This window comes from Podarcis raffonei, chromosome 10 (genome assembly GCF_027172205.1).
Source record: "Podarcis raffonei isolate rPodRaf1 chromosome 10, rPodRaf1.pri, whole genome shotgun sequence".
Lineage (NCBI taxonomy): Eukaryota > Metazoa > Chordata > Lepidosauria > Squamata > Lacertidae > Podarcis > Podarcis raffonei.
The window spans coordinates 6,517,786-6,535,867 of record NC_070611.1 but is presented as its reverse complement, the minus strand read 5'-3'; the positions used below and the strand labels follow the sequence as shown (position 1 = coordinate 6,535,867).

Here is an 18,082-nt window from a genome sequence, read left to right as displayed (position 1 = left end):
AGCCATGTGCCCATTTAAAAATAATGGCCCAACATTTTGAGAATAGCTTGCCTACGACTGGGATATTAAATCCAAATCTAAAAGCCGATTCACTCTGCAGGGTTTAACTTCCACTTGCCGAAGAAGTTATACTGAAAGCAATTTGAAATTTGTGGAGAAAAAGGAAGCAACAGCATAATGTATGTGTCTTATTTCAGAGACCTATAATAGAAGCATGTTCAGCTCAAATTCAGTTCTTGGAATGCTAAATGGGGCTTGCTCAAGACATTTTGCTGCCTGAGGCAAAGGGAAAGATTGTGTCCAACGCACACAAACACACACCATTCCATTTAGAAAAGCTGCCCAGACTGGCTGTTGAATTTTTGGCCTCATCTGCACCACGCATTTAAAGCAGTATCATAACACTTTAATCAGTCCTGGCTTTCCCCCCAAATAATCCTTGGAAATTGTAGTTTTTTAAGGGTGCTGAGAGTTGTTAAGAGACCCCTATTCCCCTCTCAGAACTACAGATCCCAGAGTTTCCTGGGAAGAGGGATTGTTAAACGACTCTGAGAACTGCAGCTCTGTGAGAGGAATTTTGAAGGGAAAGCCATTACCGTTTACAGCGGTATGATACTACTTTAAATGGGGCCTTAGTTCGACATTGGCAATGCGACGGAATTCCACCTGAAGGATATCTGAAGGGTATATCACAACAGGGTCTCTTAAGGGGTGTGGAGAAGGACATGAAGAGCACACACAGTTCTGTCCACTCCACACCCCTCAGCATCTGCCACCTGAGGTAGCTGCCTCATTCTGTCACACAGTAGGGCCGGCCTTGATGCTAAATGTAATAATATTTGCTTTATAATAAGCACTGCTAGTTTCTACAAATAGGTTTTCCACTCCACACCCTGGTCTATCCAACGTAGGCTCTATAACTTTAACTTCAACGCAAGCAGGTACAGTTTTCCCAGCCCAGAGAGGCAATGAAAGGAGCACTGTACTTGCTGAATTTTTGCCTGCCCCACAGCTGTCAAAGACACAGAGCCTCTGTCTGGAAAAAACCCTGCAATAGTCACAGAACTTGAAAAAGTGAAGACACATATTCTCACGAAGATTTTTAAAGCCCACAAAGTTATTTTTGTAATGTATTTCTTCAATGTATTTTATAGGTGACCCAAATTATTGTAGTCCATACATTTTAAAAATGCTTACACTTTCTTGTGACACATGAATATCAGCATTTCCTTGAAGAGTTCCCAGGCAGATAACTTTCCCTCCTTTAGCTTGAATGTCAATTTTCTGACTCTGAAACAGAATTGTATACATGTTAAAAGAGTTCAGTTCTTATTTTTTTGAAGGTAGTTATGATGGGCCCTAACTAGGATTTCACCTGCATCTCTCGGCTGTTATTATGGGAAATGATACGTCAATTAATTCTTTCAGGTCCCACAATTATATCTGCATGGCTGAAAGAGTTCCAGCTCTGAATTTCTGCTTGTTATGCAGTTGCAGGAGAGGTCCCAGGAAAAGACTTGCAAAAAATATATACAAGAGGATAGAAAACACAACTCTTGTATCTATACTGGTACCTTTATTGACCGCAAGATGCTCGTTCCCTTTTCTGTCTCTATTCTGCAGCTGTTACATTCAATTTTCTCAGTCTTCACACAGCCATTCCCTGTTGTCTTGATATCCAAGTCTAAAATCAATTTTAAATAGTGGAGATAAATAGAAACAAATACAATGCAAAGCAATCTAAAATTTTGATTTCCTTTAGCAAAACAATGTAACAGAATGAAAAAAGCATCCCACTTTCAAAGCATGTCCTGAGTCCCCCAAACAAATAATTAGTGTCACATGTCAGCATCTGAAGCGTTCAGGAAAAAATGCATATTACAGCGATGTGTAGGAAGGACAAGGAAATATACCCAGGTTAGTGAGCCAAATTATTAGCAGTTATGATTATTGTTATGGCATGTGTACGCTACTCTTCCTCCAAGGACAGCATATATGGAGCTTATCTAATTATTTTATTGACAATAACCCTGTGAGAATAATAAAGACTGTGACTGGCCCAAGGTTACATGTTGAGCTTTGAGAATGGCAGGATTGGAATGCAAGTTTCCCCAATCCAAGTCCAACAGACTTGCCCATCAAGTGACTTTACCATAATAACTGTCAAAGAAAGGAAAAGATGCTTTCTGGGTTTGGCCTGGTGATAGTAGCAGGCAAGAGAAAAGCTGAGCTGACTAAACAGCTGGGATTTAGACAGTGTTCCTTATTTTGCCAAGGCATCTTCCTGAACTCTGGCCTTGCAGCAGAAGCTTTTGAGCTGCAGTAGTGAACATTATGACTCCTGTCAATAGCAACATTGGGCCTCTTACAGTGGTACCTCGGGTTACATACGCTTCAGGTTACAGACTCCGTTAACCCAGAAATAGTACCTCGGGTTAAGAACTTTGCTTCAGGATGAGAACAGAAATCGCATGGTGGCAGCAGGAGGCCCCATTAGCTAAAGTGGTACCTCAGGTTAAGAACAGTTTCAGGTTAAGAATGGACCTCCGGAACGAATTAAGTTCTTAACCCGAGGTACCACTGTATCTGCAAAAGCTGGAAAGTAGCAACTTGAATGGGCCACATTATCTACTATGGCATGCCAAACTGAGATTCACAGCTGAAAAAACAGCCATCCTAGCTGCTCACCACAGAGCATGGGGCACTTCAGTTCAATGTCACAGCAGTGCCTCTTTTTGACCACTTGCTGCACGTACCAAATTTTACGGGGGTCCTCACATCCACAGAGGCTGCACCGTCCATGTCTTCCGAGATTATCGTAATCTCCTTTAGCACCTCATCATACTTCACATGCAAACTATCCAAATCTGCACCCTGCGCGGTGCCAGCGGTCGCCCCACGCACCGTCACGAACACCCTGTCCGCTTGGGGGTACTTGTGTGGGTCCAAAGGGTGCACAGAGACGTGGCAAGGGAGCCGTGCCTTCAGGAGGCCGTAGGGGCCGACAACCAGGGTCCACTCCTTGAGAGGCTTGCTGCCCTTCCGCTTGCTCGCTTCGGACTTGCTGCAGCGACAAGGACTGGCAGCAAACCAGCGAGGCTGCTGGCAGCTGCCAGTCCACGACCTTCGCCCAGTGACGCCTCCGCCCTTCAACAGCCCATGCCAGCTCCCGGCCACTGTCCTCGCTGCCGTGCACCAGCCTCTTGGGAGCAGAGGCCGCATCCTGCACTGCCTTGAAGCTGCTTCAGGGGATCCTTCTGACACGCAACAACCCAGCCCTGCAAAGATAAAAATCAAAGTGCAAGGGGAGAAGTTGCGCTCCAGGCTCTGGGCTGGGCATGGGACACCCCCTTTCCCCCTCCCTCCCCAAGACCCTTTAGGGCAAAGGCATCTGCATTAGGGAGACCCTCCTCTGCCCACTTACAAACCCATCCTGGAAGTTTCAAAACAACAAGCGCAGAACAGGTGAGCTGTACTAGCAGCGATTGGCCAGTCCAGTGGCGCCGAGGTGGCTGCTGGGAATTGTGGTTCTCTGCTGACCTCGGCGCGATGAAGGAGCCCGAAGGCCGAACTACAAGTCCCGGGAAGCTGAGCGGCGCCTCCCGGGGAAGCTTTGGCCCATGAGCGGCTGGGGGAGGCGGATGTCTCGCTGCCTCCCTCTGGACAGGATGGAACCTTGCGGCTGCCCAATAGGAAGCGCGGAGGGCGGGCCTGGAAGAGGAGAGTCGGTCTCCATGGCAACGCAGGGCGCTGACGGGCCTCAAGCCTCTCCGGCGGCGGCGACGAGCTTTCCCCGGAGGGAGCGGGGCCGCGCGGGGAAGGTAAAGGAGCAGGCGCGGCCTGGTTCGAAAAGGAGGGAAGCGAGGGGAGGAGTCGTGGGATTTGAAGAGATGGAAGGGACCCCTGGGGGTCATCTAGACCAACCCCCTTCAGTGCAATAACGCGGGAGGAGAAGGAAGCGGAGCAGTGGCGTCTGGAACTTTATTCACCCCCCGCCCCCGTCCACCCCAGAATGTGTTTCAAGGGCGCAAGCGGCCCAGAGAACCGAGTTCCCCCACATCCCCCTCCTTCCCAAAGCACTTCCTCCCGGGGGGGGGGTCTGGAGGAGGCGGCCAAACCTCGGAGAAGCTAAACATGCCTGGGGGGGGGGCTGAACAGGGAACTAGCTGGGAGCCGCATATAGACCCCCCTGAGTAAACCTCACTAGTCAGAACACTGGCCACCCCCATCCAAGGGGGGGCAGCTTGAATAAAATATTGGGGGTGGCCCAGGTAAGCCCTGCCCCACATAATCACAACATGCAGCACACACACACATGCCCCATTTGAATGGCAATGCTCATCAACTTGGGGGGGGGGTACAGCCCCCTCAAATATTTTAGGGGGGGCGAAGGAACCTCAGCACCTAGGAATTGGCTCCCATGCCACCATCTGAAACAAAGTGCTACCCCCACCCGGCCAACTTCTGAGTACAGAGGGTGGATGTCCCATCAGACCTGTAGGCTCTGACCCCACAATAGTTAAATAAAAAGCTAGCCAGCTCTTCTGCCACTAATGCAGAAGGTGGTTTTGGTGGGTGGGAGTATAGTTCCCAGGTGTGCATTTGTGTTAGCTGAAAGAGGCTGCTCCATGCGTCAGGAGTCTATAATTATCACATAGTGAAGCTAACTGACTTTAGCATGCTGAAGTAGTTGCAAGATGGCTGTGTGGACTGGTTCTTCTATAACTTCCTTTGGGTTCCCATCCTTTCTCGCAGCCCCCCCCCCCCAACATTTGGAAACAAAGTGGAAATAGAAGTAGAAAGGGTTTCTCAAAGACTGCACTTGCAGTTGGGTGGCCAGATGGGAAAAGGGACAGATGAAACCCAATTCAATTTCCTCTCCTACACAACTTTTAAAGGTGCAAGAGCCCTGACCTCTTTTTCATCTGGCCCCCCTAATGTGTTCTCTCTGTTTATGAAGTGTGGACCAAGTAAGAAATCTTGGGTTGCAAATAAAGTGTTGTTGATCTATTCTCCTTGCTTTCCAATACTAGTAGTTGAGCTTTTGCATTGTCATATGAAGGCTGCAGTGCTATTATCTTGGAGTACGGTAAGTCTCACTGAATATAGTGTGGCTTACTTTGTATAGGACACGCGTGGCGCTGTGGTGTAAACCACTGAGCCTAGGGCTTGCCGATCAGAAGGTTGGCAGTTCGAATCCCCGCAACGGGGTGAGCTCCCGTTGTTCGATCCCAGCTCCTGCCAACCTAGCCATTCGAAAGCACGGAAAAAGTGCAAGTAGATAAATAGTGGGAAGGTAAACTGTGTTTCCGTGCGCTGCTTTGGTTCGCCAGAAGTGGCTTAGTCATGCTGGCCACATGAGCCGGAAGCTGTCTGTGGGCAAACACCAGCTCCCCCGGCCAGTAAAGCAAAATGAGTGTTCAACCCCAGAGTCGTCCGCGACTGGACTAACGGTCAGGGGTCCCTTTACCTTTATTTTGTATAGGAGTGTACTGCATGTCTCCTCATTTGTTTGAACTGTTGTTTCACTGATGTAGCTGTGTCCAGTTTCTATTTTCTTAGTAAGCACACTTTAGTTGCTACCAGGGAATGCAAGCATGCTTTAACAGGAAATGGAGTGTAATATCTTCCTAATTTCTCCTTGTGTTACTCCATCACATCAGCCAGGCAGCTGTAAGTGTGTACTCCAATCTTACAGGCATACAATCTTCCTGTATGTTCCAGAATTTTGGGCCAGTAACAGGGAAGTGACTAAACCTCTATTGGTTATTATAGGTAAATGAAACCTCCATGTTCATAGGTAATGAAAGGTTTAAAAAGGTAAAGGGCCCCTGGACGGTAAGTCCAGTCAAAGGCAACTATGGGGTTGCAGTGCTCATCTCGCTTTCAGGCCAAGGGAGCCAGTATTTGTCCACAGACAGCTTTCCGAGTCATGTGGCCAGCAGGACTAAACCACTTCTGGCACTTCTGACAGAAACCAGAGCGCATGAAAATGTCGTTTACATGCTGGTGGAGATGGGAAGATGCTGGACTAACAACAGGAGGGGCTATCACCTTCAAACCCCCTTGTACGTACTTCCCAGAAGAGCCTCCTGGCTGCTGCTGGAAAAAGAAGACTAAATTAGACTGTCAACACTTTTGTTCAACACCAGTTCCTTTTAAGTTTTTGTGACTTTCAGATTCATTGTACTGAATAGTTCTTGCACAATTATTTGAAGCAAATTAGAAACCTTACCAGCAAAGTCAGGTTTAGGCTGCTCCAACCTTCCCTTTCTTTTCACATGTAAATAACTTGGAGGCATGTTTTAATTCAAGATTAAGTTCATAAAAAAGAAAAGAACATCTTTATTTAATGTAGTGTGTTTGGAATCTAGCATTCTTTTGCTTTCAGTATGAGAGTGATGTTTCATTAAATATTTAGAGGAACCTGAGGGTTTTTTTTACTTTCTTTGGCAACCATTTCAGAAAAGATGAAGAATTACAGCAGACTTTTATGAACAAAGTCAGGCTGAACTTAAGGAGCTACAATTTGAGAAAAAAGAAGACAACAGTACTATTTCCATTAATAGTATGGAAAAGTGGCATGATTCATTTGCATTTTTCTGTAGTTGAGTTTCTAAACATAAAGCTTAAAAATGTAACATGAGCTCCATAAAGTTCAACACTCCCCATCACCATTTTCAGTTTCCAGTTATTTTGATAACATTTTGTGTATGTGTAGGAGGGGGCATAATTTGACTCCTTTTAATAAGCAACACTGTCAAATCACTGCATGCTCTTTGTGGTCCTGAGGGTAGGATGGATTTATATTTATTTTTAAAACCAAGTTCAGATTACTAAACTCAGAACTTTTCATCCATGTGGCACCCTCTAGGGCTCACATTCAGAAGGACCTTTTAAAACCCTTTTTCACTCACAGATTACGATTGCTGAACCAGGAGGAGCAAGATACTAATGAAGTAAAAAAAAAAAATCATTATTATGATTCAAATATAGAGATGCAACATCTTCTAGATTTTCCCCCCAGAAAAAAATGAAATGTATGCAATAGTTACATATCTAACCTAACTGTTATTTGTTACTTTAATAGCTCAATCCTGTATGTCTACTCAAAAGCAAGGTCCATTCAGTTCAATGAAATGCGCTCCCAAGTAACCATGCATACAACTGCAACTTTAGTTGGGAGTAAGTCCCAGTGAATTCAGCAGGACTTACTTCTGAGTAGACTAATATAGGCCTGTAGACTTTGTAGATGGGCAACATTTCTGCTACAGAATCCCTGCCCCCATCGCGGAACAATTCTGAGAGTTGCCAGAGTTGTGGGATGAATATAAAAGTAGCAATGAGCATATAAAAAATCTGTTTGGTATACTTATGATATGAAAAGCACTTAACTTTTTGTTCAGATATGAATTATAAATACTGTATACCTAGAATGTGATGAGGAAGCTGCTTTACCGTAAGATGGACATGCTTTTACACAGGGAGAAATACAATACATTCTGTAACCGAGTATAAAATAGCACTGCAACCTATCACACGCTGCAGCTTACTATATTGGCTACAATATAATGCTTTTTCCAAACTTAATTTCAGGGCGGTGAGAGACAACCCAGGTAAGGCCTTCATTGGTTACTCTTGATTCATCAGTAGCATACCACCTCACAATATTTGATAACATAACTAGATTTCTATGAAATGGTTACAGAATATTGCTAGGCATCAGTTGCAGGCTGAAATGCGTAACCTGGGATGCCTGTTGAGTTCATAAACAGGCTCCCTTCCCCAATGAAATGACAAGTAGAATGCTAACCCTCCCCAGCTGAAACTATCATTCTGCTCTCAAACCCACTAAAGTGTGTAAAGGGACTTCCTTTTACATAACGGCTGAAGAGGGTTGGCATGTAAGATAAAACAAAGGTTTTTTTAAAATTGAAAGTCAGTTTTATTTTGGCATTTCTACAATTAGATCAAAGAGAAAGAAAAAAGAATGTCCTAAGGCCTATGAAATATATTCTTCTTTTTATTTTTTATTAAAGAAAATATCATGAAGATGTGTTATAGGTGGTACATGACCCCGGTTAAATTAGCAAAAATTTATAAATTACCTTCAAATCTAGGCTGGAGATGTAAAAAGGTTGAAGGCTCGTTATACCACATTTGGTGGAATTGTGTCACGATTATGTCCTTCTGGAACAATATTTACGATGAATTGAAAAGAAATCTTTAAAATAACCTCCCAAAAAAGATCTGAAGCGTTTCTTTTTGGACTAGTCTCAGAAGACATTCCCAAGGATAAGTTTAGAGTTTTTTTGTATGCTACATCAGCCGCTAGAATACTGGTGGCCAAAAATTAGAAGAGTGAGGAGACTCCTTCAATCTCAGAGTGGCAAATTAAATTTTGCAAATATTTTGAACTAGCCAAGATGACAGCATCAATCAGATTGCAATCAAAACAAAAATTAAGAAGGGAATGGAAATGTGTTGAAGAATATACTGTACAAAATTTCTATTAGAAATCTCTGGATAAGTATAGGCTGAACCTATTAAGTTAAGAAGTTATGCCTTCCTCTCCCCGCCCCCCCTTTTAATAGATGAATGACTATTGTAATGAATAATGTTAGAGGTTTCTATTAAGTAATAAGTTGGATATCACTCATGTGGGTGAAGGAAGTCACATGGGCATTTGGTTATAAGGGGAGGTGGTTGCAGGGTTAGATGTGGGGAATTTGCAGAAATAATATATTCCTATTATGTATAATGAGGAAGGTGTATGGCAATTAACATGTAATGTGAATTAATTGAAAATGAAATGTATTCTTATTGCCGTTGAATGTTTAAAATACATTGTTCAGTTTAAGAAAAGGGTCTTCAAATTTATTCCAGTTAAGTGATAAATAAAATTTGCTTTTGAATAAATTAATTATACTTTTTTTGTGCAGGTTATGGGAGGACATTTTCTTATCCAGGCATCCCCCAATCCCATGCTGCCCGTCCCATGCACTGAACCCACACCTTCGACATGAAGGGTGGTATCCAACAAAGTTGGGTTGGCGCAACAATTTCTCTTTGGACAATTGAACTTCCCCTCTATCTTCTTGCCCTGTGTGCCCCCTAAATCTGTTTTGGGTTTCCCTCCTCAATGCAGTGGAGCAGATTTGGAGAAAGTATGGGGTGCACATGGGGAGAGAAAGAGGCAAAGTTCTGTTGCACAAACAGAAATCCATCCACTAATGGAACTACTTTGTTGGATATTCCCCAAATGTTCAATAGACAACCCTAAGTTTGAACTTGCTTTTTGCATTTGTGATGAGTGGCGTGTGTTTTGATACAAATCTTTTCATGAACCTATGAAGCTTACTGACATGTCCATAGAGGTACAATTGAAATAAATATTTAGTAACTGTAACTCATATTATGTGTATTCAAATCTTTTTTTGATTACTATATGCCCATGTTTATGTAATATATTAAATTTATGCTGATTGCAGCTGATTACATAATGTTTTGATTTCTGTAGGAGGCATCAACAGGGTTAGATTTTGTTTTGTTTTTTTGAATTCCTGAGCAAATGCAGCTGCTGAAATTTCTCTGTAAAGCAGAATGTCCTTGAAGAAAATCCAAACAGCACTAGAGGCCAGCTTACACTTGTAGCCTTCAAAGATTTTGTTGACCCATAGACCATGGTGTTCTTTGAAAAAGAAAACACACACAGATGTAGCAAGATTGCATCCTAATGCTAAATTGCTGTGGTATGCTTTGTAAATTAACTAATGTATGCTGCTTTGATTCATCTGCATTCCAATTTAAGTATACTTGGAAAAGTATAATGATAAATTCTTTGATTTAATTTCAGATCAGTTTGGAACTCCACAGTCCTAGTGACTGCAATTGTTTAGGCAAGGAAAATGAGCTCTGAAGGTAATTACTATGCCACCTAGTTATTGGCTAACACAAATTATTTAGTGTGTGATGCATTGTAGATTCCACATAACATAGTCCTGATCCCCGACAACTGGAAGGTACTGGGAGTTTAAGATCTGCCTTGATTTCTTGAATTGGGTCAGCGCTAGACTTGCATATGGCAATAGTTATAAGGATGTATCTAACTGCATTGATATTCCTGGAAGTTGTGGATAGGGAAGTGGGTTAGTGACTTCACTATGGCAGTCTCTGAATACTTCTGAGGACTGTCTTTGAAGACAGACACTTAGTAGAGTTATTCCTTGTTTTCCTAATTATTGCTTTTATTAGTATTACTAGTGCACAGTCAAAGCATTTCAGTTGTTAATTCGTTAACAAAACCCTTCCAGCTATGCACAGATATTGACCATATGCAGCTATCCCTCACCCTTTCCCTTCCCCTTTCTTCTGGAGTTCCCCATTATTGATATGTGTAACCTCATCCCATGATTTATCTCCAGCTCTTATCTTCCAATCATAGCTGTCAAGCGTCCCTTATTTGGCGGGACAGTCCCTTATTCCAGCGCCATGTCCCGCTGCTGTCCCTTATTGATGATGTCTCTTAAATAAGCTACTGAAGGTAATGGGGCCCTTGATATGTCCAGCTTGCTTTGTCAACAACAAATTGTTGCTGTTTTTTGTGTTGAATATATGCTATATGGTAATTTATGGACCTAATAGGTATCTAAAGCCATTTGCACGCAACAAAATATGTATTTTATAAAAGTAATTGTTGATCCCTTATTGTGGCTGTTGATCCCTTATTTTTGAGGCTGCTGGTCTCTTGTTTTCAAATCTGTAAGTTGACAGCTATGCTTCTAATTTATTTTGCATAACGATCAAAATTTGATATGTGGATTTTGGTACTTTTTGCAGATGTTTGGAAAAGGGATGATTCTGAAGAAGAAGAAGAAGAGTATGTTTCCAGTGAGTCAGAAGAACAATCTGAACCCGAATTGGAACCAGAGGATCCTGAAGATCCTATTTATGCCACAGCTCCAACAGTTAATATTCGGGATGAAGGTTCCATTGACGTGCATACATGTCCTGCATTTGAGTGCCTTGATGAGGTAGTGTACTCTTAGTTTCCTTTACGTCAGCATGATAGATACTGTTTTCAGTTGAATTGCCTCTGTAGGAAATTAAAAACAAAGCAACTTTTAAGTACCTATTGTGAAAATAGCATTGATCTATCACAACAGCAACTGAAAACAAGATACCGGAAACCATCTTGTCAAAAAGCATGCAAACTGAAATAAAACAAATGAAAAACTCTGCACACCACTTTGCCTTATTGGGGTAATGTTCTTGACTTTGGTGGAATGTTCATTATCTCGTTTCCACAAATATGTTAAACAGAATTCCTAAGAGTGCCTTTCAAGGCTTTGCATAATAAACAGCAATGGCATAGAATATGTGTCAAATGTAAAAAGCTGTTCCTTTTGCAGAGCTGACATGATTGCTCTTTATAGTGATCTGTTCCAGGGATAGTCAGCCTGGTGCCTTTGAAATACAGTGGTACCTCGGGTTACATACGCTTCAGGTTACACACTCCGCTAACCCAGAAATAGTACTTCAGGTTAAGAACTTTGCTTCAGGATAAGAGCAGAAATCGCGCTCCGGTGGCGCGGCAGCAGCAGGAGGCCCCATTAGCTAAAGCGGTGATTCAGGTTAAGAACAGTTTCAGATTAAGAATGGACCTCCAGAACAAATTAAGTACTTAACCTGAGGTACCACTGTATTTCTGGACTACAATTCCCATAATTCCTGGCCATTGTCCATGCTGGCTGGAGCTGATGGGAGTTGTAGCTCAACAACTTCTGGAGGGTGCCATGTTGGCTACCCCTGGGCCACTCAAAGGAGATGCTGTTGACATAACTTTGGAAAAGGAGATGTGTGGTGGGGTGAAATGAAGTTTTTGTGCAGCAGAAAGACCATATTGTTTTGGCTGCTACTTTCCTTAAGATACGGGATAAATCTCTTTAAGGATTGGGCAATAATATACACAAACATGCCAATATCAAGAATCATTGTCAAATGATTGCCATTGTTTTGGCAGCTATCCAGCGGTATGAAGTACGCATTAAAAGTTTGCTTGGTGACTTTAATTTGTAAAATTATCTTTTTTTGTCATAAAAAGAGTTTTCCGAAGGGGGAAGGAGAACAGCCTTAGGAGAGCGTGGCAAGTTCAAACTGCATCCGGAAATTTAAAAACATATACTCCTGTTTTCTTCAGCACCTTTTCAGATATTTCCCCTCTGTTTTTCCTGTGGATTTCTTTCTTCTGTGGATTTGGTCATTAGCTTTGTCTGACAGGAAGCAGTGAAGTAAAATTAGTATGTTCTTAAATTCTTTTTGTTTATAAAATTTACGAAGCATTTTCTGTTCAAACACACCAAGGCCTAGCCAAAGAAGAAAATAGTTTCCTAACACTCTTGAGAAAGAGTTGAAACAAAACGTTCTCTAGATTGCACTAAGAATGGCACAAAACTAAAACACGAGAGACTATAATATAAAACCCTGTTGGCTCCCATTGCACAGAAGCCAACTTAAATCAAAACTAGCAAGGTGCAGACACAAATGTAAAGCACTGTGTGTTGCAAACTAAATCATAGTGTTGGAACAAGCGCCCAAAGACCTGGTCTTATTATTGGCTCTGTTCCTAAGACACAGTGGGAAATTTCAGCCATGCCAACATTCTCAGATATTCATATATCAAGTCAGGTACATATGCCGCTGGCTTTGTAATAAGATCATTCTATAACACAGGCACAGTGCTTTAAATTAACTGTTAATTTTTGTTTTTTTAAAAAAAGAGAAAGAAAGAAATGATGTGCTGTGCTGTTGTACTGTGCAATACTCTTAGTGCATGTGCGCAGATAGCTAAAAAAACAACCACAAGGGAAAAATAAATTTTATTTATATTGGAAACCTATGGCATGGCTTGCCACATAAACTTCCATGAGAGTAAGTCCCTAACAAAATGCATCCTACATTCTTGGACTTCGTTAACATGAAGTTTTTTTAGATTGATCATAACAACCATGTGAAATGTTAACAAAACATTATTTCCTTTGGGCAGTGATGTCAATCAGTATGTAAAGTGCTGATAGCAAATACTGCTGTAAACTAGCCCCAAACAGCTACCACTGCATAACTGACCTTCTCTGATATGGATTTTTACCAAGGCAGCAGGCCCAGCATCAGTACCTGAAAACCCTGGGCAGCTGCCAAGGCCCCAGTGTCATGGGAAGGTTTGCCACCATTGTTGCCTCTTAAAAACAAGAATTTAACAGGCTTATTGACTGCCCCCAGCTGCCATCTCTGTCCAGCAACATCCTGGAAATTGACATGTTCAGCACTCTTGGGGCCAAAGAACACAGCCTTTGCAAAGAGGCCTTGTCACCTCTGGAGTAGACCCTGGAGGGTGATTGGCATTCTCCTTTACCCTTTTTGCAGATGTTGCTGATGGAATAAATGCACAGCATTAACTAATTCCCAGTGCATCCAGGGGAAAAGAAAGGGAGAGAGACTGTGAGACCCTTGCATGCTATATAGAACCCCTGGCATGGCAAAAGCTAGTTCTCACAGACCAGTAGAAGCTCAGGCATGCTTGCATCCCCTTTACTTTAGTGTGCCATAAGACCAAAGTAGCCCTGGAGAGCGTTACTTAGCTAGGCGTTCCTGAAGTGATATGTGTTGTCTCATATGCCAAGAATTCCTGAAGATATGTGCAAGTTTGTTCTTTCCATACATTACATACACACTGGGCAAACTGTATAGATCCAAAGCATTCTCTGCATCTAGTCCACTGCATAACTGTTGCAAAGCCTGATAACTGGTGTTTCTTGCTGTTTCCTTAGTTTTGCTAGATATTGATCACGGGTGATCAGAACTGCCTTCATTTGGCTTTTTACATGTATGCACCTTTATATCCTGTTCCAGTTAATGGAAGCAAGTTGCCAGCTTTCCTGTTTCCCCACAGTGTGTTCATTCAACACAATTTTCATGATAGGTGAATAGAACTATTGTCTCAATTATGTACATATTTGGTTCATGCCACATTCCAATTAATTGTCCAGTGTGGTACACAAACTGTACAATGAAAAACAATGGTATTCAGTTTTCATTTAAGCTGGAACCAATGATCCATTTCTGTTTCTCGGAGTGTTTACATCTTCAGCTAGAATCCTGTTGAATTGAGCATTGTGTTGTACTAGTAGATAATTCCATAATGGTAAGAATTTATGGTAGTAACATTTTTATTTGGGATTTGTTTGTTTGATAGTCACCATTCAGCTCCTTCAGACTTCTCACAAGAAAATAATAGACGTACGGATCATCTCTTACACAAAGTGTCCTATTTTTCTAAAACAATATAGCATTATAGGGAAAGGCTGGGAACTTTAGAAACGTAGAAGTAATGAATAAGGATCGCTTAGTCCTGGTCCATTTCAGCGTGTCGTTATTTCCATAATGACCTCAATTTGGCTTAACATTTCCATGTCAATTTAGCAACGTGTAACAGACTGTTTCATTGATTTCATTCCTTGGTTGGAATAAAATACTCTTCTTAACAGAGATCTGCTTAAATACCGTGATTTTTATTAATCAGCGTCTTATCTTTGTAGCTACCCTCCTGAAGTCTCCACTTACGGTTGTTTCCAGTGAAGTCAGTGTGACTTCTTATAACTTCTCCAGACAATGGGTGGAATACAACATAATTATACATGAATATTCCGCTACCCCTCTACAGCAGATTTGGGGAGGGTGGCTGGGATAGGAAAGGGATTGTGCAAGTGGAAATCCTTTTGCTGCTGGCATGGATTAGTTGAATACTGCTCAGTATTTTACTGATAGGATTATAAAAGAACCAGTCAAGGTCTAGTGCCTCAGTATCTTATCCCTATGCAATTGTTGAGAAATAGCATTGTTGCAAGTGGGGTAAAGACATGTTGTTGTTTGTATCTCTGTCTCCCTCCCGCTGAGCTATTAGATGCTTCAACATTTCCACTGTCTATTGGACTAAGGACATGAGCAAATTCTGGAAGGGGAGCGTAATGTTGCACCATTTTGACCTTTAAAAACAAACAAACAGAAACTTTGCACTAGATGAGCGCTGCAACCCTGCTCTGGGGTATTTGGGTGCTAGACAACCACTGCAGATATTTTAAAAGTTAAGATTCAAATTAGAAAAATAAATAAATCCAAAATTACATAGACATTGAAGGGGTAGGGGTGGTTATTGCTTATCAGTGGTGATATTACATTGTCCAGTAGGTACACTTGACATTCCTGCAACCATATTTCTTGCACCTCTCTGAATAGCAGTGCAGGTACAAACTGGGGGAGAAAAAATACTTCCCATGCAACAAAATAATGTGGTTTGAATGCTGCTGGGAATCTGACATCCCTGCTACAGGAATACTGCCTTGAGAAGATATTGGGATTCCAATCTTGTTTGTTGTGCTCTAGATTTAAACTGATTACAGACAGTGAACCTCAGGGTTACAGCAGTATTCTGCGAGTTCTTTATAGATATATTGTTTAGATGTAGTGTAAAGTTTCACCATGGTATTGAGCAATTAAGTTATCCCACACCATGCTACTGCTTATCTAAAAGTGAAAAGGCCTTGGGAGATGCTGTGGCAATTGTTGGGAAATGTGCAAAACCAAACGTTTTCTTCACAGAGTGTTATGTAGTTGAGCCCATGAATCAGTGTGCTAAACCTAACACAATCACTAAGCACTTGTTGCAGTACACGAGACAATGGAAACCAATGATACGTTGATTTGTCAGTGACACTAAAGGTCATCAGGGCATGCAGTGGCAAGATCTGTTGTCCATCAGATTCCGACAGATGGCTAAAAATGCTTTTCAGTAATTCATAAATATTACTTAAATACTGTTTCTTAAGTGCTTGGTGGAGGAAAACTCTAGGGTCAGTTGGGAAAGGAGAGGCTGCTATTCCACTTAGGATACTCCATAACTTAGTGGGTAGGAATGATAGGAAACTTGTCTCCCATTAGGATGGCTTGATAGGTGCTGTAGGATCAAAGCTTCAACACATGTGAGTGTTGCATGCAGCATGTTTCGTATTGGGAAGAGGACAAACATTTAGGAAGACAGAGGAGTAGGTCTGCAAGAGAGGGAAAATTAGAGCAGTGTATGACAACCATGCAATTATCCTGGTGTGATGGAGGGTTTTTTTGGTTTTTTTGCAGGGAACTGCAAGGAGGGGCTAGGAGGTTGATTGTAGCAATAACTAAGGGGTGATGGGAGACAACTCAAAGACAAACAACGAAGGAATAGACGTAAACTATAATCTTTGCAGAAGCCAAAGTTACCCAGACCTCACCACAATTTAGAGCTATCTCAAAAGACCTGTTCTTTGATGCTATTTATGTCTGCTTAGTTATTATTACTTCCCACCGCACCCCCCTCAATTCCTGTGGGCACACCTGCTGCTAAGTAGCATTAGAAAAGAATAACGTATGAAGCAATAATAAATTTATTGAGCACTCTCAGTGGTGGCCTGAATTCTGAAAGCATCACAGAGGAATGGGATTGCCAGCTTTTTGCTCTTGAAGGGCCCTTGAGCTTTAGGGAGCTGCATGGAGTGGAGTCATTCATGCATCTTTCACCTCATTGCATCTTCGTTGCAGTATTGCTGCATTTGTTTTACGGCAGTTGGTTCTACTGCATATGCCCTCTCTCTGATTCTGCAAGATTGGCTGGGATTCCTCTGTCATAAAGGTTCTGTCCATGGTCGACTCCACCTGTGCAAGGGTAACTTGGAAGTGATTGCAACTGGAAGACAGTATTGGACTATTACCTTGTTTTTCAGAAGCCCAACCCATCTCTGTGTTTTGCTTTTTGTTTTTATGCCACAGACATGCTGGAATGTTGACAAAGCCAATTTTGCAATATGTCACTTTCCTAACTGCTGTAAAGCTGTCAACAGTGTACTCATTAAGGCAAACTATGTAGTTGTGTTCCTGTTCTTTCACAGTTTGTTTTTCATGTGACTATGTACATATTCTGTGATATATGCAGATTTTAGGACAGGCATTAGCAAACTCGGCCCTCCAGATGTTTTGGGACTACAACTTCTAGGATCCCTAGCTAACAGGACCAGTGGTCAGGGATGATGGGAGTTGTAGTCTCAAAACATCTGGAGGGCCGAGTTTGCCTATGCCTGTTTTAGGAGGAATTTGTAGCCAGGTTTTATAGAATTATGTTGAGAGTCTCAAGGTGTGACATGAAGCTGCAATGTATTTGTATTGATATAGTGAAAGCACATACACTCTCTGTACTTCAGTAGGCCAAAAGGCAATTGGAAGGTGGAATTGCTTATTGAAATAAATGAATGCGGGATACAAAATAAATGAATAATGATCACTAATCAATAGAGCTGAGCACTATTTCTTGAGATCTGTGAAGGTAGACTATTATTCCATCAGAGGGGCAATTGCTTCTTCCTTCAGACAGGCTTGTAACCTTTTTGGCACGAGAACAGCACTGGAATATGTTAGTCTGTTAATCTGAAGTAGATTTAGTAAACTATTCAAAAGAAGTTGTTTGTGGATGGCCTGAGTGTTCTTCTCTGAGTCCATTTCTCCTATGTAGGATACAATCTCTCTCTCTTCATAGGTCATTCAATTTTCCTTGGATTATGTTAATAGATAATGGGTAAGCAATCCCAAATTTCTCCATGTGTAATAGGCTTTGTAAGTCTTTTTTCTCCCAAAAGTCAGATAGCACCATTCAGAGTGACCTAAGATATGGTGCAAAATGTAAGTATGGGGAGAAATTTGATTCAGTTCACATTAAAAGGCAAATTTACCTAATCTGCACTTTCCAAAACAATTCGCAAGCCAAAACACAGCCACCATGCAACTTTTCTACTTCTCTGAATTTTGCAGTGCAGTTCTCCAGCCAAGTAATGTGTACAAAAATGTATATACTACATTAAATTCTGCACATAAATGCATTGATTAATGAAAAGAGCATACACAAATGCATTGCCTTAGGGGAAATGAGTTGTAGGTTGCTATGGGGGGTGGACGACCTTGTGTGTGTGTGTCCGCTCCCCAAATTCCCTTCCTCTTTAGAAAT

At 41.9% G+C, this 18,082-nt stretch overlaps 2 protein-coding genes across 2 annotated transcripts in view; one reads left to right on the top strand and one right to left on the bottom strand.

Moving 5' to 3' along the window:
- Window positions 1-3,580, bottom strand: part of FAM185A (family with sequence similarity 185 member A) — a 37,074-nt gene extending 33,494 nt beyond the window's left edge. The window contains exons 1-4 of the mRNA XM_053406712.1: window positions 3,425-3,580; window positions 2,757-3,278; window positions 1,575-1,684; window positions 1,198-1,290 (exon numbers count right to left, since the gene is read on the bottom strand). Of these exons, the coding sequence (XP_053262687.1) occupies window positions 1,198-1,290; window positions 1,575-1,684; window positions 2,757-3,222 (669 nt within the window). The 5' untranslated portion in view covers window positions 3,223-3,278; window positions 3,425-3,580. The remainder of the gene's footprint in view (window positions 1-1,197; window positions 1,291-1,574; window positions 1,685-2,756; window positions 3,279-3,424) is intronic.
- A 113-nt stretch (window positions 3,581-3,693) lies between these two features.
- The window catches only part of CCDC146 (coiled-coil domain containing 146), a 65,332-nt gene continuing 50,943 nt past the window's right edge, over window positions 3,694-18,082 (top strand). Inside the window, exons 1-3 of the mRNA XM_053406702.1 lie at window positions 3,694-3,821; window positions 9,857-9,921; window positions 10,840-11,033. Of these exons, the coding sequence (XP_053262677.1) occupies window positions 9,909-9,921; window positions 10,840-11,033 (207 nt within the window). The 5' untranslated portion in view covers window positions 3,694-3,821; window positions 9,857-9,908. The remainder of the gene's footprint in view (window positions 3,822-9,856; window positions 9,922-10,839; window positions 11,034-18,082) is intronic.